The sequence below is a fragment of the Monomorium pharaonis genome, chromosome 3 (genome assembly GCF_013373865.1).
Source record: "Monomorium pharaonis isolate MP-MQ-018 chromosome 3, ASM1337386v2, whole genome shotgun sequence".
Classification (NCBI taxonomy): domain Eukaryota; kingdom Metazoa; phylum Arthropoda; class Insecta; order Hymenoptera; family Formicidae; genus Monomorium; species Monomorium pharaonis.
This window is the reverse complement of record NC_050469.1, coordinates 23,634,524-23,660,976: the sequence shown is the minus strand read 5'-3', so window position 1 is coordinate 23,660,976 and position 26,453 is coordinate 23,634,524. Positions and strand designations below refer to the sequence as shown.

Below are 26,453 nucleotides of genomic sequence, written 5' to 3'. Positions count from 1 at the left end.
GTTAAAAACATATAATTTGTGCACATTACTAATGCTCTAATAGAATATGCAAAAAATAAATATGCAATTTGCATATAATCCGACGTCTAGTCATGGTGATTTTTAAATTATAAACGATCTGAGACTAATGTGGTGCTTAGTAATTGCTCTTTTGTAGTACTTTATCATTTGTTATTGATTTTTACAATTTAAATAATATTTATTTTTTACTCTATGAATTTTATATATTTTTTATATGTAGGTTCTATACATTTCTACAACTGATATTGGCAAATTGATTACTAATGATAAAATTTAATACACAAATAATTCAATCTTTTTAAATAATGTTGATTGAATGATTAATTATTTATTTTTATTTTATGTGGAAGGAAGATTGATTTATTATTATTACCTACGTTTTATAGTTCTGTATGTATTATGAAATAATAAAATAGTGTAATTTTATTAAATCAAGAGAATAAATTGTTAGATTTTTTGTAGTTATTCATATTTTTAGAATTATATATATTTTTTGTTTTTTTTATAGACAAAAAGCGACTTAAAGAATTAATAATAAATTGATAGATATAAATTATTTTTATATTAATATAGGTAATATGAATAATATGATTTTTTTTTTAGTTTTAAATTTAATATGCGATAATAGGCTTCAATATTAATGTTACATAATAAAAAATAAAATTTATACGCAGTATACACATTAAATATTTTGTGAGTGTGAAATAGCTAGTACAAAGAGCCGCACTTGATACTTGTTTTTTTGTACCGTACAACGTGTTACTGTATACACGTTGTTCCTTTGTTGTTCGCGCGGTGGTACTTGAGTTGATAAGCAGTAACGCGAGCCGCTTCGTCAGTTATCGCGTTAATATCTTTGAAAAATTACCTTATAATTATTTTTAGAAACGCGATCACAATGGTTTCTTATGAATAACCAACAATATTATAAAATTGCTAATAGCTGTAAAACGCGATTAATTAACTTTCATGATTAACGATTAACGATTCGTTAGTACATTGAGGTAACAATTCTGTTGAAGCAAATATTTTGTATAAATTATTCAAAGGGAATTACAATAATAGAGGATGAAAAGTATAATATAATTATCTCTTCAACAATGCTTAGTTTCAAATGATATTCTGTCGGTATCGCTTTGAATCTTTTGATGATTTAAATGTAATTTATCTTCTATTTTTGGATTCATTGCATGAAGTAATTTACGAGTTGTCAGAATAATTTAAAGACGTGAAATAGTGATTATTAATAATACATACATATTTTAAATTTATTTAAAGAATGCAACATTGCATGTGACATATTAATATTGATTATATATTTTTGAACTTATTACGATGTTAAATATATCAATCACACAGAAAAATGATCAGTATTAGTAGCAAAATTTTGAATAGTGGGCGAGTTTTTGCTGAAGTATCAACGAAAACGTTTTCTGAGAACACGATTTATTTGGATGAGGTATTTGAAGAGCAGCGAATTTTCAGGAGAGGTTATTTTATATTAAACATGTATATAGTTGTGACGTTTTCATTTTTAATGTTTATATATGTAAATATTTAAACGTTCTTTTTATGTTTCTTTTCAATTTATTAGTAAAAAATATTATACCGAGATGTATAGAACGTTATAATTATAAATACGTGTCTAAAACTGTAATACGCAAAGCTCATAAACTAACGTAGACAGTTTAATGCGATTATTACACTGCATAGAGAATATAGAAGGGCATCAGCGTAGCGATGTAGTTATCATGTAGGAAAGAGTTGCTTAATACTACTGATCACCTAAATTGTACTAATTTGTTTCTTATTATTAAATATACTAGTCGCGTGCGCTTCCATTGCGCTGTACAGCATTGCACATTATTGAATACAAATCACTAATGATAAAAATATAAAATAAGGGAAAACTGAGCTAGTTGACCAACTTTTTAATTTAAAATTTTTATATTTTTACAGATACTTAAAATTGAAAGATTAAAAAAGAAATTCTGCGTCAATTATTAGATACGTTAGATTATCTTACAATATTTTAATAATAAGTGAAAATTAATAACTTAATATAAAAAATTAATGATTTTTAAATACATTTTAAAGTATTAAATAGCTATAGAATCAAAGTAAGTTGACTATAATATTGCTAAGAGTTGAAAAAAAATATATTAATGAAATATATCAATATATTATTATATTTAAATTTATTTTAATATAATTTAGCGTCTTTTTCCAAAAATTAAAAAAAATTATTTATATTTAACTAATTTTAAATTATAAAATAAATTTTAAAATGCTTAAAAACCATTTAATTTTATAGTTACTTCTTGATAACCGCTGAAATTATTTAGTGAATCTTTAAAATATTTAGAACAAAAAAGCATCTCATCAAAAAACCTTAAAAAGGTAAAAAAGATACGCTAAGTACATAAACGCGTGCTTTCCAAAATAAATTTGAGATCAATACGGTTAGCTAAGTATATTTTAAAAAAGACTTAAAGAAATTTATTAAACATGTATTTAAAAATTGTTTAAACGGGCTTGATAATTAAATGATTAAAATCAACCAACGGGATTATAGTGAAGCAAAAACTTGACGTGCCGGGCTCATATTTTTTCTGAATTTCTAAGGCTCTATGTTATTGATATATTGATAAATGTATATACAAGAATGCAATTAATGTGACTCGGGTGTTGTTTTACTATCTGTCAGTTTTTGCTTCATTATCTGTTATTATTAATATTTTCATTTTTTCAATTAATTTTTGAATAGAATTATTTTTGAATGCGTTTATATACATACTTAATTTTTAATATTTTATTATTAATATTTTTGACGTTTACACGTATATCATGTATTTGTTTATGTTATATATTTATTTCATTTTTATTAACTTATTAGACTCTTTTTCGCGTACTAATATTCACCACTTACATTACAAAATAATTTTTTATATATTTTAGTTTTATAAAATTGTATGTAGGCCCATTGTGAAGCCCCTTGAATGGCAAACCGGCTTTGCGTATGTGTGTGCATGTACATGTGAATCTGTGGAAAATAACTCAAGTGAGCTTTTTTGTGCAAAAGATCTCGAGATCTCAGAATTGAGTGTACCAATTTTAATCGGACTGGTCGCAATCGAAAGTCCGGTCACATCAATATTATATAATAAAATTGCCATTAGATTTTTGATTATGATTTTAGTTTCTGAGATATTTAACTGAAAGTGAATTTAACAGCTAAATTCCAGATAAAGCTTAATAGTGGCGTGACATTTGCGTAGTAAAGTTTGCATCATGCAGCACGATTCTTTATGTACCTGGCGTCGTTTGACATTATAATTATAATTGTAACATTACTAAACTTTTTAAAAATTTATCACGCATTTTTTTAAATGAACAATGAACAGATGATAAATGTGTTGGAATAAATGTACTGAAAATTTCTAAAGCTTCTAAATTTCTATAACTTGCGTTTTAAATATTTTATTGTTATGGAGTGCCGATTAACCTATGAACATTTTGTACTTTTGTCAAGCTCTTAATTAATGTAAAATTGTTTTATTATGGTACTTTATTTTTTTAACGGATAATGTATTTAAAGCTAACAGAAGTATATTCGAATACTTAAATTTAGCGCATGTGCATGTTTAACTCATAAAGTTTCGTTTTTTTATTTTTCCATTTCTCCCTCTCCTCACGACTCTTTTATACCCTTATAAAACGCAACATTACGCTCTTTGCGTCGTTTGTTACATGATGAGCATCAGACCACGAATACATCAAAGACTATGTTGCGAGCGCCGGTTTTTCTCTCAGTTCGTCAGAAAAGTGTTATACTACGCTTTCGTAGGAGCCTTTTATCTCATCTTGAATTCCCGAGTTCGTCCTCAAATAATTTATAAGCTAACTTTACCATTTACTGTAAATATGAAGTAACTGATTATTTTTTTATTAGTGGAATACCTACTTTTTGATGGTTGTACTTTTTAGTCACACAGTTTTTCTGTCTGCCATATTACTGTAACATACTAATATAAAATGTCACATTTTAACTACGTAATTAGTTTTTTATTAGCAAACATTGCACTTAATTTTTTTGTTTCTTTTCTTATACGGCGCTTTTTAATCACAAGAATTTTTTTATATTTATAATAAAATAAATGAGTTTTAAATGAGATATCTAATTTTTTGATCCGCGGAATCGTATTTCAACAAACCTTTCAATGCTGCTGCAGAATTTAATTACATCTATTGATTTTCATCATGAAACCGGCTGTTCGTTGAGAGTACTCTACAAAGTAGGAAGGGATATCTCAGCATATATACACATTTGATATCTAGTTAATAATAAGGCTTTAGCTCGGATACTCGTGATGCTAATTATACACAGGTAATGCGAATAATCCTGCATTGAAACGATATGCACATATGATAATATCGCATTCAGCAACTGATTGCAATTCTGTAATAATTCTCCTGCAGCAATTTTATTCATGTAGTTTTATAATATATTTATTTATAAAAAAGAAATTAATAATACACTAATAATATTAGTATTATTAAACTAATAGTATTAAACGGATTTACACATTGAAATATATAATAGATAGATATGGTTTTTATTATAATAGATAATTTGTTTATCGTAATGAACGAAAAAATCTGAAAAAAGATTTATTAAGTAGTTATAGATTAGTCCAGAGAAAATCATGTTTTTCAATATCTTTTTTGTTCTTGTTCTTAATTGAAATAGACTTGAAAAAAATTTCTGGAAAGTGACATCAAATCGTAAAATAGGTATTTTTGTTCCATTTTCCCCAAAATTTTTTTATGTCAATCTTATCGCGTGCAAGACGATCCGTTCGTGTCAATTGTTTTCGACTTGACTCTGTAAAATTTGTTTGACGTTGCAACCCTTTCTATCTCTCATCGTTGAAAGCATTTAAAGTACATAGCATTTATGTATTGTATTTTCATGTAAAAGCATGTAAATCGTACAACCAAAAAATTTAAAAATAGAGAGACGCGTTTTATAAACTTTCAATAGGTATGTATAGTGTTTTTTGTTTTTTGTTACGTAAAACAAATGATTCGTGACTATATTGAAATATTAAAATATTCGTAATTGCTTGTTAACCTTCTTTGAAATAAAGAAACGCTTTTCCTTTTATTAAAATGATATTTGTGAGTCACAATTATATTAGAATTAAAAATAATTACATTTTTGTATTATGCTATGATTATTATCATGATAGGTAAAAAGTATATATAAATTACAAAAAGTAGTTAATTATTGCTCTCATAAGATGTGATATTGATTTAATCTGTACATAAAAAATTTTCAAAAATTATAAATAAAGAAATAAGCTTGTACGTAATGTGAACACACCAAATTTTTAAATTTGAAATATTTGTTACATAATGTGTCTCTGCAAAGAGTTTTAGCCATATGAATAATATTAGCAAGATAAATTTACATACTATATTTCATTTATTGTGATTCGAGTATCGTATATAATCGATTAACATTCCAATCTGAATTCCGCGGTTCTAAATACGATAGGATCATGTTGGATTGCAGTAGCTAATAATATTATGTTGGGTGGTGGATTTAAGCTGTAGCTTTATTTCATTCCTCAAACGAGCGTATCGGTTATTCGATTGTGCACAGCTTAAGCAAAAAAAAAAAAAAAAAAAAAATACTTAAGTGTGATTGAATCTTACAAGTGAGTTTCTCACTGGAATCTGTGACAAAGCTATGTATCATCATATTGTGTGTTGCTCTAATCTTTTTACAAATGTGTTGACACCTGTCAATGCACCTAATTATCAAATTACACAGAATTAAGAGATATCTTTTAATGCATACTGAGTGCGCCCTCGTTTAGTGCAGTTTAGTTTTTCTCATTCTGAATACAAGCCAACAAAATACAAAACACTAAATGAGGGCGCACTAGTACGCACTGATGTACCCAACCGAATTCGCCATTAAATTACATCGACACTATTTTTGTAACACAAATGCGAATAGTTATTTCCGACGTATTTTTGCTTGTTGAACACAAATTTGTTGTCAAAAGTTGGCTATCCCGTCACAATTTTGAGAAAAACGCAGTCAAAGGAGCTAAAAATAACGATTTCGAGAGTTTTCAAGAAGTTACAATATCCGCACTAAATTCTTTTAACAAATTTTGTTAATATCCTTTGAAAATATCAACTTTTAGCTTTAGAATGCACTTTGATTCAATATGATTTTTCATTGCCGAGATATCTGAACTTTTGTGTATTAAGATTACGGACGAATCGCTGACAAAATTTAATTTTTTTTTGTAACACGAATGCGAATAGTCATTTTTGCCTGTTGAACACGAATCCGTTGTCAAAAGTTGGCTATTGCGCTACAATTAAAAAAAATGGCGTTACAGAGCTAAAAATGACGATTTTGAGGGTTTTTACGCCATTTTTCTCAACATTGTGACGCGATAGCCAACTTTTGACAACGGATTCGTGTTCAGCAGGCAAAAATACGCCGGAAATGACTATTCGCATTCGTGTTACAAAAAAAATCAAATTTTGTCGAACAGTGTTATTTTAAATTGTTTTTTAAACTTATAGAGTTATATATTGAATTTTTAAGAATAATTTTTTTTCGAATTTATCTAACAAAATTTGAAAAATATGTCAATTTAGGTCTTAGAAAAAGCGATAATTCAAAGAAAATAAATACTATAAAACTTCTTTTTATAGAATATTTTGTCTTTTAAAATTTGATTTCGGAAGTTCTTAAAATTTTTCTTGTATGTTTAATAAAAATAATATTAACATATTGACGACATACAGTCTAGAAAATCTAGTTTGTGGAAAGTTTTGTGATTCAAAGTTTTCCCATTTTTCGGGGAAAAAAAAGGAAAGTTTTATTAAGACGATGAAATGCGTAATAGAATTTGCTGTCATGCAATTTGGTTTTTCTCTTTCTAAGAAACTAGCACTGCTATCGACATAGAAGTGATAATCAATTCGTGCAATGCATCGGCTATTGTATATTTGCTCGTAGTATTGTGCGCAAGACAATATTATGCGAGTTATGTTCCGAGAGCGTTTTAGAAACCCAGCCAATTTATCCGTCACGAAATTTGCTCCAATTTCATTTCCCTACGAATAATACCGGATAATACTGTTTCCATACCGATGCGAATGACAATCTATGATATCCACAGTATAATACAGATACGTGATATCCACATCGGTAGTAATGAAATTTACGTAGTGAGAACTTCCGAGAATATCTACGATCAATTCCTGAACGCAGACCCGTCTATTGTTTGCGATAGATTTCTAACTGAGAATCTTCTGTACTAATTGGAGGCAAAGTCGCGTGAGAACTTCTACTGTTGCAAAACTAATCCGCGCAGCAAAGCTAGTTAAACTTGACATTTTGGCGAATATACCGAAGAGCATGAAGGGTTTAGGCATCTGTTATAATGCTTGAGGCATGACCTGAGGTTTATTGTAAATTTAGTTAATAATTTTGAATAGGTTTTGTGGCAGCTAGAGGAAAGTTTGGCGAAAGCTTAGCGGTAATCCGGAGTTATTTATGTGATTGTAGGTACACACACATATATATCACATTTTAGATAGCGAATTAGATGGAGATACTGAATTTTGGAGATATATGTATTTGTTTTCTATATATATATTCCTCTTTTAACGTAAGTTGATTTCTTTTTGAAAAACTTTAATTAGGTATTATAATCGTAGTTTTAAATATTAAATTTTAGAAATTCTTGTATGATTGTCTATTTAAGATTTTATTAAACTTTAATTCAAATGTTCTATTTTCATGTTATAGCCGTTTTATTATTTATTTCTATAATTATACGTAAGGCACATGTGCCAGAGAAATTTTCAGTTAATAATTCTAGTATTGTAAAAGCGTGTTGCAATTAATTATTATTTCTCCTTTTTTCTTTTTTATCTTGCACATGTGTAATAGAAAAATAGAAATTATATAATTTATTATGATTGTTTTTAAAAAAATTTTTACATTTTAAAAGAAATAAAATTCATGATTTGTAATAAATCAACAAAAAAAAGAGTTGCTATATTTTATGTCATGGTTTTATTTTATTTCCTTTATTTAGGTTGCGTTCAGAAACATCACCCGAGCCCTCATACATATATCATTTTATTTTTGTTATTCGTCAAATGTGAAATAGGTGATGTTTCCAAATGCAATTTTATTATAATAACATAATTTTATGTTTATCAATACATAAAAGCAAAAAAATGTAGCCTTGGTCAAAAATATTAGACTTTTATATTTTTATGATTTATAAATAAAATATAAAGATATACTTTTATCGATGGATTAATTGTGAGGGAAATCTATTGAAAATCCTCTCAGATCTCATATCGTTTTGAATTTCTCATCTCTGCATGCCTTTCAGATGAGATTCAGCAATGAATAACGATCATTTAAATCGATAAAAATACCGTGGACTGTGAATTTTATTGCGTTATGTCTAGTCATTTTTATTTATTTATTTCTAAATTAAAGTTTCATATTTATATTGTAAATTTTAATGCCAAATTGTTAACGTTTGCGAAATTATCGAGTATTTTTTCGAAATAAAACATGATTAATTAAAGAAACTTTTCCCAATTAAAATATATTTTAATTCTTAATTGAAAGTACTAAGAATAAATATGTACGAAAAAATAAACGCAAAATTATTATATTAGCATGCTGTTGCAAATATAATTAATTAATTTAATTAATCCAATGACTCTTTCTCTATTGCGTTTCATAAAAAAGCGTAAATCTTTATTATTCTCTACTGACTGTGGTTACCTAATAGCAATAGATATAATGTTTCTTCTTCTTATTTCTGATTATAAAGAGTCATAACAGATACCTAGTAGTAACAAAAAAGGTGAATCTATTATCTAGCCAAAAAGGATGTATATATAAAGAGGATAAAAACATGAGACAAGATAAAAAAATAAGATAAATTAATAAAATTTTTTTGCATATTAATGCAATCAGACATAACTGGAGATGAAAAGATGCCATTTTGAATTAGATCTCAATTCCACGTAAATTAAAGTCCTAATAAAATTTCCAAATGCTCACAATTTAAATCCACGTACGCAATTTAAATTGCATGCTTTTTTAATTTCATGATCGCAATTATAACTATAGGTTGATGTACTAGGTAAAGATACGGATACGTAGAAATACGAATAGATAAATAAATAGAATAGATAGAATAGGAAGATGAGTAACAAAAGTAGATAAGAAAGAATTGAATCGATAAGCAAGTGGAAATAGGGAAGAATAGAAAGACAATTTGGCAGTTGAAAAGAATGTAAAAAGATTTATAATATTTTAAAATTTAAAATTTATTTTTAAAATTTATGAAATATTAGTAATAATAAAACTTTATATTTTATAATAAAAATTATACATATTAACTGTATTTATTAAGTAATCTCTAATTTATGTCTGAATTATAATTAAAAATTCTGAACTATTTTTAAATATATATTATGTTACTTAATAGTATTCAAAGTTTTTCTTTGAAATATATAAAGTTTAGAGAATTAGATTTTAAACTATTGATTTTTAAATTAAGTTATTGACATGTAGGATATAAACTTAAATTTTGATAGGATTAATTTAATTTAAAAAGCTATTATGATAGAAAATTAACTATGTATATATTTCAGAATTTACATAATAATTTATATGCATAATTATTTTGGTAATAACATACAAAGGTAAACCATTTCTTATTAAACTATTATATAAAATATTTTAAGGATTTTAAGGAAATCTTTTATATCTATCTTTATTGGCAATTATATTGATTACAAAGATTTATACATATTAAAACAATCGATGAAATTAAATTAAGATAAATATTTTTATAATTTTCTGAATAAGTTAAAAAGTATCTTCTTATAAAAATTATAAATAAAAATGACGACATATATTAAATGCACGCATATTCTCTTTTCTAATATGTTTATTAAAATACCTATTAATTAACATAGATAGTAAAATAAGATAAAGATTCAATATTGTTGCGTCGAGACACTTCTTGTCACACTCACACGCGCATTTACTCGCGGAAAGGAAGCTAGGCGAGATTTCGAAGGAACACCAACTTTATTTCGAAAGCGGAAACAAAACAAAGCGTTTTCTACGGCACAAAACTGACAATCACATTTTTGTTTATAAATACTCCTCGGTAACCGGCCGATCGATATTATCGATCGATTCCACAGCTAACTGGCGGCGCGGAGGCGCGCAACAATATATTTATCGCATATATGGGAAAATAGAAAGGTTATTTTGAATTTTATTAAATCAAAAATTAAATTTGTCGTAAATTATATTTTTTTTAATTTAAAAAATATTTTTTAAATTTTGTTTAAAAACTTGTAATTATTATTTTTGTTTTTTTCTATTCTATTTTTTTAAATAATACAACAAATATAAATTAAGAATGGGTATGGGTAATGGGAATGGGTAATAATATTTAACATATTTAAAAATAATAAAAATTTTATTCTTTTACGTACCATATTCTTTTATGTACGTGTATGTATTTTATATAGATTTTAGATCGAAAATTTATTTATATTTTTTATCTAGTACATGTAATTGGCAAACGGACGATATGATGAGATTGTTGCATATATCAAGGAAAGTTTTGTGTACTAGGATGTTTAAGGTTCGTAGTTCACAGTTAAAACTTGAGACATTTGCAAATAGAGACTGTAATGATACTCTGGAGTGTTTGAAGCTTATCCTGAAACTTCTTTGAGTGTTCTTACTGTATCTTTAGATTAGAGAAATTTGACTATTTAATTAAGCTACATTTCTAGAAATAGGTTTTTGCGATTACGTTTTTCCACAAATCGGTAGTTATTCTATTTTTTTAAGAAAATCATAAACACAAAAAAGATTGGAAGAGAGTTGATGAATTATTATTATGTGAGATTAATTAATATTATTGCAATAGATATGCTGGATAAAATAACAAATATATTTTTATAAATTTCAAATCTTTTCTTATTTTCTCTCTGGTGTATAAGTTTTTATTATAAAAAACAGAGATATTAAATACTTATTGAGATTACAGTAATCTACAATATTTATTGAGATAATTAGAATTAATCAGAATATGATTAGTTAATTAATCTAAAATTTCAAAATTAATTTTATTTTATAATTATATTTATTAATTATTTTTATAAATGTGACGAAGTATTTGAAATTTATATTGTGATATAAATAAAATTGATATGACAATAAAATTGATATGACAATAAAACTGAAAGAAAAGTTATGTATTGGAGATTTATGATTGAAAGAAATAATTTGTCAAACGCACTGCTATGCGATGTGACATTTTTCTTAAGAGCTTTTGATTATTTTACCCGTTTGTGTCGATTCAAAAGATGCGACAAATAGTTGCTTTGCAACCACTTTTCACATCGGTTCAATTTTCATTGACATTCTTTCTTGCGAGCAAGGTATGAAGGTATGAGGTATGAGGTACTCTTTGTTTCCTTTTTACTTCTGGTAGAATGTATTTGCAGAGTGGATTTTTGCTTCTCTTTCTATACAAAGCTGCTCCTTTAAACTTTTACGCAGCCGGTGTCATCGAATGTTATACATTCTTCATGTTCAAAGCATACATTCCGACGTGGAATTGGCCAAAGTCGTTACGTCTCGATGAATAAAGCATTCAAAGTTAAATAATCTTAGAAGCAATTACTGGAAAAAGTTATATCAGGTTACAAATATAAATTCGAAACACAATATATTTTACGAGTAAATTTTATCTAATTTTTCTATTAAATATATGACTAATAAATATATTCTATTAAATATGTGCGTGCGACGTAATTTTTTTGGTTTGATAAATATTGATAATTTAACTTTCAAATAAAGTCCAGTTAAAACATTGTAAATTTAATAAACTCTTATATATAGTATATAAATGCAATTTTTATTTATATTATAAAAGTGTTAATATTATCAATAATGTTTTCGTAGATCTTTAAATTTAGACATATTTTACAGTTGACAATATGTTAAGACATAATGTGTTTACAAGTATATTAAAATTCGTGTTTTTAAGACAACACAATTCCTTAAACTCTTTAATTCTGAATTAACTTAGACATTGTATTCTGGTGAGGCTCAGAGAATGATGTACTAATTTTTATTAGGATAAGATCTTAAAAGAAATAAATATAATGGCAAGAGAATTGCGTGGAGTTTTTTTTCACCTGTTATGTCGGTATTTTGGAATCAGTTTATCTTCGTTCTTGTTTATGAATTTGTTTATGTTAATAAAACGAGATAATATTTACATGATATAGAACTCATCAATGCTTTCTTTTTAAAGCATTTCTTTTTTTCGCCTTTTGAAAAGAAAACTTTAATAAGTTAAACGAGAAAATGTCCCGAGAGAAATTCAGAAGTTTAGAGAGATGAAAGCAGAAATTTGCTGTCTTTATTTAGATATTAAATATTTATATAATAACTATATCTTTCTATTATTCGCGAGTACATATTTGCATTTGCATGAAAAGTACAACCGTCAATGAAAAATTGATTCTGCAAAGTTCTCTGAAACATTAGCGTTAAACAATTTAAAAAGCTTTCCCATTCTCCCATCACTGACAGTACAGACAAAACAGGATTACGTAGAGTTTGTCTTGTATAAAATTTATTTATCTTTTTTTAACAAAAATATTGAATGATGGTAGCTGAAATGATTTATATTGGTTGTTATAATGAACTCAATTTCGGACTTTTATTCTGTATGTATATCTAATTTTGTTAAAAATTATATATCATACTACATATAGGGGAGAGTTGTTGAATGGGTACTAGTCACTTAGAATACTTAGATCATAATATCTTTTCAATATTTTATATATTTACTTAATATAAGCAGTTTTAGAATAAGCCTTTATATAAGCAGTATTTTGTAATTAAAATATTTAGTAAGAAATAAATAATAATATGAACAAACAATTAATAGGTCACATTTTTAAATGTTATTCTAAAAGACGGTTATTTTAAAATATTTTACATAGTACATATAAATTTAAGATTAATGTAAAGATTATAATGTAAAGATCAATTTATGAAATTTATCAAGTTTTCTAAATCGTACCACCACAAGAATTCCTGTGTTGTACTGGTATGATTTAGGAATACATGGTTATATATTTATATGCTCTTATTTTTAGGCTACGTGACATAATCAATATTATATTCTTTATTTTACATGATCAAAACTCAAACCTCTTGGCAAGAGAACTGTCATTGAGTCGCGCTAAGTATTTGAATCCTTTGTTTGATAAATTATAAATAAAATAGGCATTAGTTAATGCTTTTATTAATCTTATATTTTTCTATTATTTCTATTATTTTTTATTCATAAATTCAATACTTTTAAAGGAGGTATACGACTTAGGTAACTGATTTCCCAAATTATACTTTTTACAGCATGTTACAGAAAAGTTTATAACATTAATTTGTTATTAGGGAAAAGCTTAATATATAATAATAGGTGCCTTAAATATTAAGCAATTTTCAACCATTACTTGCATCATAAATAATACAAAATATAATAAAAAATAATTTAAGTAGTACGCATTTGGCAGCTGTCCCCTATTTCTCATTAGAATATTTAAATACATATAAATAAATATATATGAAGAAATTTATGCATTTGGTTTTGTGAACTATATACATTTGCACAAACTGGTTTATCTTGCTTACACATCGCTCTAGTGTATCACAATGTGTGGTAGAAGTGCATACAAATGATTAATTGTATGTACTAAGCCTAGGCTCATTAATCAACGCGGATTGTATTGTAGGTCCGAGAGGTAGGTAAAGCTGCATTTCGCTTTTTCGCCGTTTTTCTTTTCAACATCGAACGTCGGTAACAGGAAATTCGCAGAGAATAACTCTCACACAGCTGAGCGATAATCAAGTTGATCGGATTAATATTGTCGAATCGAAAGTTAAGAGAGGCGCTCTTGGGACGAGATTGAAACGCGCCAAGAGCTTAATCGATGATTAAAACGAGCCAACGCGGCGCCGTCCAATTGCGTTCCACGCGGAAGCAATTCGAATACGCGAAATCTATAGAATTAGCGACCTAATTTTCCGAGCGTGCGAGCCCGCTTGGAGTTTACCGCATTTCGACGGATCCGGCGATTAGATAATCTCATAGAGGTATTTCGATTATTTCATTTGGCGGTATGAGCGGTCAATACTGAACAGTGCACGCTTCATTACCGCAGTAGACCGATACGCTTTAAGTAACGTGTACGGGGTGCTAAAACATTTCAACAAATTGAAAACTTTTTAGACCAGCATTAAGTTCTCTTTTTTTCAACAAAAATTTCCTTGGAATATTATATATTTCTTATAATTTTTTTTTATTAAATTATTTTATTTTGGTTTATTTTATATACTTTCTTATTTAATTATTTGAATATAACAGTTTATTTATAGGATTTACGAAATGTTTACTCATTTCAAAATTATTTTATCTTATAAGCACCGAGATCAGGTAATAAATGAGATCTTTATAATAATCGCGGGTGTAATAAATCTCTTAGCGCTCTGTTTCAGAATTTTGCTTCAGACTTTGGTTTTTATCATCTGCTCTAAGTATTATGATATCGTTGTACACATTATTTTTCTTCTATTCCATAATAGTGCTTGACGTTTCGTTAAACTGCAAAATAATAGAATCCAATTCAATTGGATCTCTCGCAACATTTATAAAGAGTGAATAAATTTCCACGAAATCTATGTGTAATTTTAAGTTTTTTTTAAACGAGAATTGTAAAATATCACTCGTGTGCGACAAACAAATAGTTCCTCATTTTTTCCTTGATTGTAGATAGACCAATTTCAATTTCCTCCCGGCGCCACGGCCGACGGCGCCAATTTGGATGGGATAATTTTGAATGGCGAATTAAATGTATGAGACATATCCATTTTTTTACCTTTTTTCTCATTCTTTTGTGAATTTTTGCTGGATAATTTAGATAACGACTCTTTTGTCAGTGTAGGTTTATTATTTGTATACTTAAATATGATTTTTGCAGAATGAGAACAAATCTCTAATTTAAAGCAATTTTGTATTTCTTTGATGCATAATGTATATCTTTGTTATAAATTAATTGTAAAAGTTATAAGATAGCTGGTTTACAGAAAAATTATGCAATTTGTAATATACAATTACATATTTCTTTTTAAAATAACTATATGTTATTTTTACATTAATTGATTTATTCTATGTCCAAAAATATTAAAGTACAATTGCGAAAAGCTGAATAGTTTATGAGATATTTTATCCTTTATGTTAAGTATGTCAGACTAAAGTTGAGAATATCTTAACGTAAACAATTAATTTTTTGATAATTCTTCCTTAATATATTTATACAGGGTAAGCAAAGAAATTATATAAAAAAATTATATAGTTGTGTTTAAAAATAATCTTAAAAAATTGAGTTTAAAAAAAAATTAATTTTTTGTAACATTATATTTTTTTAGCAATAAATATATAAAAATTTATTTTTATTGCTATTTGTTACATTTTGAGATTAATTTTTATCTAATTGTGACAACTTATATTATATATATATATATGTGTGTGTTTGTGCTTTTACTTTTTTAACTTTGTGTGCGTGTGCGCGCGCGCGCGTGTGTGTGTGTAATTAATCTAATGTATTATTACAAAAGAAACTTAGAAAACATAAAAATATATTAAAAATTATTTGTGTTAAATGAATATATTATTAATGTAATTACTAAAAAATTATATGGAACAAAATTTTAACGAATCTAAAAATGTACAAAATGAATTTAAAGTGATTAAAATGACTAATAGGATTATCACACAAACTTATCTAGATAGCATTAAAACGCAATGATTTATCAATATTTTATAATATGGAAATTAATGGTAAAAATTAATGAAAAGATTTATATACAATATTTATAAAAATATAAATATTAGATAATTTATTATGGTTTTTGATGTTTCAATCGAAAGTTCGTTTGACATATGAGTCTTAAATAAGGTTGGTAAGGCCATGACATTTACGCAGTGATTTATTACGTTATACGGCTTGCCAATCTTTTTTCTTTTATTTGACGTTGCAATGCTTGATAAAATTATACAATGAAACATTGTGTAAAAAATGTTACGGTTTACGCTATGCATACATACAAACATATATGTATATACACACATAAATATGCATACATTAATAGTATTCATATTATTAAAATGATAAATTTTTCATTTATTTCTTATCCGTTTTTGTAGAAATAGGTAAAGATTTTTTTTACTTAATATATATTATATGTATATATATATATGTTTGCTTAAATTATTATTTTTTTAGTTTAAAATTTAATATGAATTAATTCTTTAATACTTTTTCAATTTCAAAACTCTGTATATCGAATAAGAAATCGTATTAAAAAATTAATTTAAAATTTATGCAAAAGAATTGAACATTTCTTGAAAATTGCGGCAATCAGAATCTTATGAGGTTCTATAGATACGAGAGCTTGTACGGAAAAGTATTGAATTAAAACTCTTTCCCTCGATAAATAGCGTCTTTTGCATATAAATATCAGAGCGCGTGCATAATTGAGGAGCAATAAAAAAAGATCATAAAACAGGGAATTGTAAAAATGTTTTCTTATTTATTCACGTGGAGATATCTTTGTTAAAAGATACGTGCTTTAAACAAGCATGAGAATTGAAACTTCAATAACGCATTGACTAGTTAACACATGATAAAAAATATAAATGTCACAATGGCGATGAAGTATAGATATGTACGTTTTGTGTAAATTTAAACAAAAAGCTCGATAGAAAGTACAGTTTATGGCAATGAATACGACGACAATAACATTATGATTATCTTTGAATGTCTCAGACATGTGTAATAACATGTGATTACTCAAATTTAATGTAAAAAAAAAAATTTTGCTAATTAATTAATTAACAAGAAAGAGTTTATTATTCGTGTTCTAATGTTGTAGCATATCAATGGAAAATACCTTTTTGATCGAAAGAAATAATCGCATTATGATTGAAACGATAAAAAGATTGCTACACAAGAAAGCAAAGAAAACAATATTATACATAACAAGTATAATTTGATCAATAATACTTATATCTTATTCTCACTAATTAGTTAATTCAATTTTTTATTTAGAGTTTTGATTCATTATATAATTTTTTCATCTTCTTGCTTAATGATGCGGAAAACATATTATTTCCTAAATTATTATTTTATTAGACAAACTGTTTTGAACTTGAAATAAATATGATTAACGCTATCGGTAATGACCATAAATAATGCGTCGTAATTACTGTTATAGCTGTTGAAGAGATTTTCATGCAACATTGATCTTTGCACTAATAATTGTTTTACGTAATGTAATAATAATCGTCATTATCAGAGGGTTGTGATATTAATTATCAAGGCAACTACCGTAATGTCACGACGATTGCAGTCACATTTTCCGTAATACCAATCGTAAATTTAATAATGACGATAAATCCAAGTAAATATTTACGTGATAATAAATAATCACTGCTATATTACAATAATTATTATTATAGCAACTGAAACATAATAAATACAAAGAGAAATTAATTATTACGTTGGAAAAATTGATAATAATAATTTGTCTCATAACTATGATATAATTCTGTGTGTATCACAGTTAAATTTCAATAAACATATAAATTAAAAGGAAGGGAAACAAAGATAAAATATAGTAAAGTATAAGTATTTCACAGTACAAGTATTTTGTTTTTAAATAAGAGAATTAGAATATATATAAAATTAGAATTAATAGAATATATAATAAATATAAAACATTACATCATTGATGTATAAAACGACATGTTTTGTGATAAAAAAGGAAACAAAGGTAGTAATTATTGAAAAAAAGTAATTTTTAGTTAAAGAAGAAATTACGCGTGTGAGAATATGTTTTCTATTGTCTTTAGATTTTAACTTTTATATTTTATTTCTTCTTGACTTTCAATGTATTTGTAATTGCGACATAATTAAGAAATAATGATAATCGTAAGAGAAGAAAAAAGAAATATAATAATGAAAGAGAATAAATAATGAAGGATGGATGATCTACTATTATTACGGTATATTCACAAGCATGATGGTCAAATTATTGTGTGAATGTGAGGTATGCATCATTTCGCAGAATGTGGAACATCCGGGGAACTGAGGGGAGTTGACATCTCAATGAATGTCGGGAATATCCTGCGGTCGATACGCTTGCGGTTGGAAACAACGGATAAATCTTTCGGAATCGTAAAAACCAAGTACGGTCGCGTGCGATCATAAAACGAGAAACATAAGCTTGAATATGTCTCCAAGAAAAACTTCTGTTGTTATGTTGATTACACTGATTCTATTACAAGTAGTCGTGAAATAAATGAGATGGAATAAAACTTATATTTGTCAATCTCTCTCGAAGTGGCTTAGAAGTATGTGGTTTTATTATATCACGTTATGTTGTACACATTGTTTACCCTTCATAATACGTGTAATTAATATATGTATAGCAATAATGTGATTGGATTATGAATTAAGAAAAACTTAGTTTTTTCTTAAATATATACAAAATTTTTAGAACAACTCAGATAACTTGTCTAAACTTTTATCTTAATTGTAATGCAAATTTTAATAAAGCGGAAATCGTAAGATTTTTTTACTTGTTTTTTTCATGAATATTCTATTCCGTTTATCAATCAAGATTATGATCAGATTATAACGCGAGTCTCAATTTTTAAATCGTATGACCTGTTTTTAAAATTGCAGCAACCAGCGCATATACCTACTATCAATTTAATTTATGTCTCAATTTATATTCGTTTATTTGTTTTTTGTCTGTTTATATTTTTTATTAACTGAATGCATATTTGTTTCCGCAACTTTATTTATTTTTATGTTTTCCGTAGAGTACGTGGCCGTGTTATAAAATGGATACTTTAACGTAGTGCGAGAAACTTTTAATGAGAGATATTTGATTAAAAACTGGAGAAAAATTTGGAAAAATATTGGTATGTGTAGAAAGTTTTATATATAAAAATATAATTTTAATATTAAGCTTTTTATTCAGATTTCTTTATCTAATATTTTAATTAATTAACAAATACTAAAATGAATGCCATTCATCACAGGCATTTCTATATTACGATCGTGGGAGTGCATTCATAATGACTATATAGAATTTCATTGCGTTTGCGAATCGATTTTTTTTATGAAGCATAGAATACATACAAAATGCATTTAAATGATTGATATTTAGTAAATAAATTAAATTTTACAATTTACAAACGTTTTTAAGATAAGGCGGGAAATAAGGCAGGAAATCAATTTATATGATCATTGTCATGACCATCAGTATATTTATTCGTCATGTATAAGATGTATTTACATTAGAAGATTGTCGATTTTTAATGCTAACCTTTGAGAAGTTAAGACTTTATTAAATGTTTCCAAAAAATGAAAAGATTAGTTGATTTTATTATGAGAAAAAGAAATTTGTTTAAATAATGATACAGAATGCTAAATTTTTAGTCCAGTAGAATTAGCTTCAAAAAGGGTCGTTTTGTAAAAAAATTGATAACTCAGGTTTGACTTTGCGTAAAGCACAATTAATGTGCGTAAAGATAGGTACGTTTGCCACTTGCAAAAAGTTGGGGGTCATTTTTAGTTTACGAGTCGTAAGCAAAAAACTGCTTTTTCTTCACTTCAACTTGTAATTTTGCAATGACTCCCAACTTTTTGCAAGTGGTAAACGTACCTATCTTTACGCACATTAATTATACTTTACGCAAAGTCAAAGCTGAGTTATTAATTTTTTTTACAAAAAAAGTCTAATTCTACTGGACCATTTGGGGAGTTTACTGGACTTAGGTGACTACAGAGGGTTAAAAATATTTTTTATAAAATATATATGTTATTTTTATGAGTAATTGAAATAAAAATTTTGTTTTTAATTTATTTTATATCTCTATACAATTTTTAAAACAAATAAATATACAAAATAAGTTTACATTGAAAAAAAGTGTATTATTGATTTTGTCATTGTTTTTCCGCGATCTTGATTGATTGTCATGTTTGTGTTTTATTGTTCTACTCTGTGCAGTCTGCTGCTATCAAATTTGACAATTGACGGTTAAATTTTAACAGTTTCTGTGATTGATTGTATTACAAAAAAATTAAAAAAGATTAAAATTGTAGGGATTATGTTCAATTATATTAAGATTTAATGATTTTCAAGCTATATATATATATATTAAAAAACGCGATTGTATTTTGGAGTGGTAAACGAAGCGTTTCCGCGCCTGTTACAATATCTTTTTTAACGTCATTGCAGTACTTTGGGATTGTCTTCGCATTTGTACATTTTGACATAAATCGCAGAAGTATTTACCGAAGGAATTATTCATTTTGCTTTCCCAAACACTAACGGGTTTCAACCAACCGCTAACCGACAACTATTAACGTCAATTATTAACGGTTTTCGTTATATACAATTAAAGAACGCGATTGTACTTTGAAGTAAACAAAGCGCTTGTGCGCCTAGATTGTTATAAATAATATCTTTTCTAACGGCATTGCTTTTATTGATTATCGTTGCATTTGTACAATTTGGAACAAATTGCAGATGCAGTCACCGATAGAATTATTTATTTTACTTTCTTAAAAAGCAGGACCCAATCATCCGCCACTAACCGATAACCATTAATTAACCGCCACTAACCGATAACCATTAATTAACCAATCGTTACCAACCAATAGCCAGCAAACAACAACCTCCAAACAAAGTTTGTTCACAATTAATTAAATGTTCATATATACTAGGTGTTTGTTATCACTACAAATTATTCATGTGCGTTTGAATACTTTGGATTAAACAGAGCGCTTCCGAGCTTTGATTGTTAAAAAATAATTTTTTTTCTAATATTAATCTTAGGAAATTTCTTCACATTTTGTTTTGCTAATGATAAGACATGAAATCGATAATCGAATCTGTCGAAACGTTGTCACCGCTTTTTTGCAACGCTGATTGGTTTTCTGTTGTGTTAACTTCATGAGAAGATGTCATCGCGGAGTTAGAAAAATTATAATTTGTATGAATAGTTATCTATACTATTATTATTACAATTTATTTTGGAAAAGTAAAAAAGGCTATTAGCACGCGCATCTGTGGTATCTAGTGTAAATAAAAAATAAATTAAGTAAAAGTCTTATTTGATCTTTACTTTATTATTCGCTATTATAGTATTTAACAGAGCAGACTTATAATTAGGAGGAATAATAAAGAGGAAATTTTTTTAGTGTCCAGACAGCATCTAATACCGGACACTAATATTATTTGTAAGATTTCAAATTTAGATTAGTTATAATCGCGAAGAGTGGGCAAAAACAATTTTTTTTAGGTATTATCCGCTACGAGACACAGTAGCTTTTTTTACTTTATATGTTTTTATAAAATTTATAAGATTATCTTTTAAATTTATCTAATTGCTGATTTCTGATAGAACGATATTGAAGTTATAATTATTCATACACACAGTTGGAATTTGTACTAAATTTATATTTTTACGTATGAAGTTAATACAATTTGTTTATATTTGAAACTTGGACAACTTCGACGATAGAACTCCGCAATTTAATACAATCACTGATTTTATTGGCTTTCCGGTCTTCGTACCGAATTCCTCGATCTGTTTAATCATGGCAGACATAAATCAGTTTACCACTTAATCTGCAGTCAAATTTAAATGCATAGATAATTAAAACTGTCGTAAAATTATATTAAGCTAGACATGAAATTTTTCATTATCTGTAAAGTACGGAATAATTATTTCTTTCTTATTCTATTCAAGATATTTTCGATATTTGGCAACTTTTATAAAGTGTAAAATATGATAAATTATATTTAAATAGAAAAATACATGTAAAAAGATAAATTTGATAATTTATTCTCAAATTTTTTATATAAACATTAAAAATAATTCTTAATTTTATGTATGGTTATTATTGCTGTACAAGTTAAGCTTACACGAAGTAATAGATAGAAATTATAAAATTATAAATTGTATACAAATTATTATAAGTAATTATTCTGAATCATCTCTAAATAGGCTGTAAATTTTTTTTAGCAATTTCTATCAGTCTTCTAATAAAATGATATAAGTATTACTTACTTAGAGAAAAAGTCATAAAAAAATTACAAACAAAAAATAATAAAAAAATAAATTTTATTTTGCATAAACAAGTATGAATATGATCGGAAGAGGAACCTTTCTTCCTGCACCCTAACTTTGAAATTGTTACTAACCAATTCAATTTTAGTCGCTATTTAGCCACAATTTCAAATCTGAAATTGCAATGTGGTCAATTATGGTCAAATCTATGGCTCCGCTCCCTCTCCTACTTATATTTGTACACATCTATATTTACAATAATATCATTCTTTTATATTAATATTATTATTTACGTGAATTCTTTTTTGAAAATATAGATTTTATTAAAAATTATGTGGAACAGAACAATGACTTAATGACCATATGGATTTTTGACTTTTCATGTGAAGCAACATCCATCTCACACCCTCTGGTGCTTATGATACGCGACGAGGTCGATGATTGTTCTATTCCACATGGTTACAGTCTTATTTTACATAGAAAACAATGAAAAATAACTGAACTTTTTTTAAAGCTTTCTCCAGGTAAACAATACTTAATTGTTACGTTATTAGAAAATTAATAGGAATTATTTAAAAAAAATTATAGCCCATTTGGAAATAAAGCCGCAATTCGAAATAATTATCTTATTATATTTTTTACATTAAATATGATACAAGAAAGTAAAATAATTTAAACAATTTAATTTGTAGTAGAATATTATAAAAAAAAGAAAAAGAAAAAAACAAACTTATCTTCCTATGTAACTTGTAAGTTCTTCGTTAGATGGCGACATATGTTTCACTGATATTATTTAATCAATAAAGACATTTTATAATTTAAATAATAATAATATAAAAAATCTTTTATCTATATGCTTCAAGAAAATAAGAATTTTATGCTATGTATTTTTATTTTAAAATTTAAAAAATTTGTATTTATTTCTAAAAAATATATTGTATAATTGATCACTAAAGCTGGATTACATTACTGTCGTACTCTCTAAATCACAATTAGTGAAAACTTGACAAAATCAGTGGAAATACACTGACTTTCAGTGATATACTTATAATTATTTCTTGATTATCAATAAGTGAAATAAATACACTGATCTTTTAGTGACAATATATACTAATTCTGAGGTAAAAATTACTGAAAGACAGTGAATACTCACTGATTATTACAGTTATAAGTATGCTACTGCGAATCAGTGAATATCCACTGATTAAGATTTAGAGAGTATACATATTGTTACATATTAAAATATGTAAAGTTTAAGAAAGAATAAAAATAAATTATTTTGTGAAATGATTAACTTCACAAAGTAATTTAAGTTTAAAAAATTTGAGTTTAACATGCTGCGGAAAGTTTTGGGGGTAGTAGTGTAGAATTGGAGAAACTCAACACTTAAAATTGTTTTATGTCTTTTTAATGTTATCTTTTTAATTTTATTGATCTCAATTTTTGTTAGTTAAATTTAATAATAGAAATTGAAATAACTATACGTAGAAAGATTTTTACAGATTTGAATAAATTTATTTTTTGATATTTATATAGATTGGAGTTATACATTAAAACTCACTTTTTACCTTTTTTATCTTTTTTTATTTAACAGGAAATATAATTAATCAAATTCAGAAAAAAAGAACAAGTTCTCAATTCGATTCATGTGCAGTTTTTCATGTTAGTTCACCAATTAAATTAAATTATTACTTATATCAATTTTAGAATTGTTTATGTATTTTTCGATTTAAAATACATTGAGTAAATTGTTTAAAGAAAGTCTGCAAAAAATGCCCGTTTTTAATCCCCGATTTTTTAATGAAATTTTACGTTATATAATAGCTTATGATGAGATATTTACAGAAAAGTTTTACCTTGACTATACAGTTGGGGAAGTTTCAGAAATGTAGAGGGTCAAAGTAATTAACACCTACTGAGAAAGTAACACTAACAATGCTTTATAGCACGAATTTTTGTTGAACTTTCTCTGAAACCAATCGTATGCAACACAAAACTTTTCTGTAATTAATGTCTTAGCATAAGCTGTCTCTTGGCATAAAAATCATTTCTAAAATCAAGGATCAAAAAACGGACGAAAAATTCACTCTTTTTGCGGAGGTTCTTTCGACAAAGCTGAAATAAAAAGAAAACAGAATATGTTATGTGATACTTAATATATGTATAATTTTATTAAAATATAATTTTTCTAGTACACAGAATACTATTTATACTAAAGTTTATTATAAATACTAAAGTTATTTTATATGTACTAAAAGAACAATAAGAGACAAACAATTGCCTTTTCTGTCAGCAAGTCGGTCTACATAATCGAGCAATTAATGCTGGTTAGTGATATTGCATTACGACATAGGAAATGTTATTCAAGTAAAGTTAAAATTATTATAACAAAGTTTAATGTTACCTTATAGATATTGTTCATTCCGCTTGTTACTCGGCCAAAAACGGTCTTATCTCCATCTATAGTTCTCAAACATTTAAATGTAAGATTGAATTTGGAGTCATTTTTTCCGTCATCGTTGTCGCATGTTGAAAGGATACCGGGTCCTGTATGACGTAAATTAGACTTTTCTTTATCGAATGAATCACCATATATGGAGGTGCCACCGGTCCCATCAAACTTCGTAACATCCCCTCCTTGACACCAGTAACCAGAGACAATACGATGAAATGGAGTGTTCCTACGAATTATAAATTTTACACGAAATATTTTGGAAAGCTATGGACTTAATAATACATTCTTACACAAACTTTTAATGAATTTGAACTTTGGAACAATCTCAAGCATATTATGTATAAATTTTTATATTGATTTTTTACACGTAATGTAATATCACATAATTTATGCACTTGTACGACAATCCGTTTACTCCACGGCAGAAAGCTGCAAAGTTCTTGCATGTGCGTGGTACGAAACAGTCGTAGAGTTCGAACACTATACGCCCTAAGTTTTGATTTTCTTCTTTAAGTCCAATGTCGAAGAAACACCTTGTCCGACTTTTCTCTGATAATTGTTTTACTACATCTAATGCAACAGATCTTTTTTCTATCACTGAAATGTATCTGTATAATAAAGATCAAAACGTTGAAGTTTAATTGCATATTGCGAATTTTATAAATAAATAAGTAGACTGAAGTTATTATGAAATTTTATTTCTAAAGATTAATTAGACAACCTTGCATGATGCTCTACCGTTTCATGCATACTTTTCCACTTTTCCAAAAATTTACGAGCGGGATATTGACTTTTTGCTTGATGGATTTTCTTTAACATAACTCTGTTTTTCTGCATAATTATATTATTTTTATAATCTTGATCCTGAAATTTTGATTTATATTTGATATCCGGTGCCCAGCAATTTACAGTTCCCTAAAAAAATTATACGTATTATTGCCATGTTCTATTTGTGTTTATTACATCTGAATTAACATTATCTTAATGTGAATAAAATTAATTGCAAAAAATATTAAGAAGTATGTAATAAATAAATTTTAAGTTTTTACACAATATGTGTATATATATGTATATATAATACACATATATATGTATGTATATATATTATATACATATAAAATTATGTTATTTTTAATAAAATAACATATATAACATACTAACCCCTAATCGATGAATTATGTTTATCTTCTTCAATAGTTTTATATTTTCTTTATCTATTTGTTTAACTCGTATGGCATCTTGTTGTAAATCGTGAGCTTTCAAATAAATAGATACGTCGAGATGCGGAGGTTTGTTATCGATTTTTGGTACAACGTGCACATGACGGGATTTCTTACGTTTTTTATTATTCATAATGACATAAAATTTCCGTAAAATTTAATTTATATTATGAAATTTTAAAAATAGTTTTATTGTAAGTTTATACTAATATTTATTATAAGTTTATATTCATATTTTTACATTAATTTTATCAATAATATTATTTGATACAAATTCATAACCAAATTTATAAAATTTTTATTTACATACTATTATGTGAATTGATGCAATGTTCAGGTAATAATTATTACTATGTAACATTCGAATTGAATTTAAGCGAGTTAACGATGTTTTCTTGAACAATACGTTTTTGAGAGATAGATACAACAATA

The 26,453-nt window shown here is 26.5% G+C and overlaps 2 protein-coding genes across 3 annotated transcripts in view; one reads left to right on the top strand and one right to left on the bottom strand.

Moving 5' to 3' along the window:
• Positions 1-26,453, top strand: part of LOC118644945 — a 356,119-nt gene that overhangs the window by 112,459 nt on the left and 217,207 nt on the right. The gene's annotated exons all lie outside the window — the stretch shown is intronic.
• LOC114255290 (peptidyl-prolyl cis-trans isomerase) lies at positions 18,511-26,172 on the bottom strand. Its single transcript, XM_036284915.1, has 5 exons — positions 25,963-26,172; positions 25,523-25,716; positions 25,197-25,409; positions 24,751-25,027; positions 18,511-21,863 (listed from the first exon to the last, which is right to left on the bottom strand). The coding sequence occupies exons 1-5, from the start codon at positions 26,152-26,154 to the stop codon at positions 21,765-21,767; spliced, it is 975 nt and encodes a 324-aa protein (XP_036140808.1). The 5' UTR covers positions 26,155-26,172; the 3' UTR covers positions 18,511-21,764.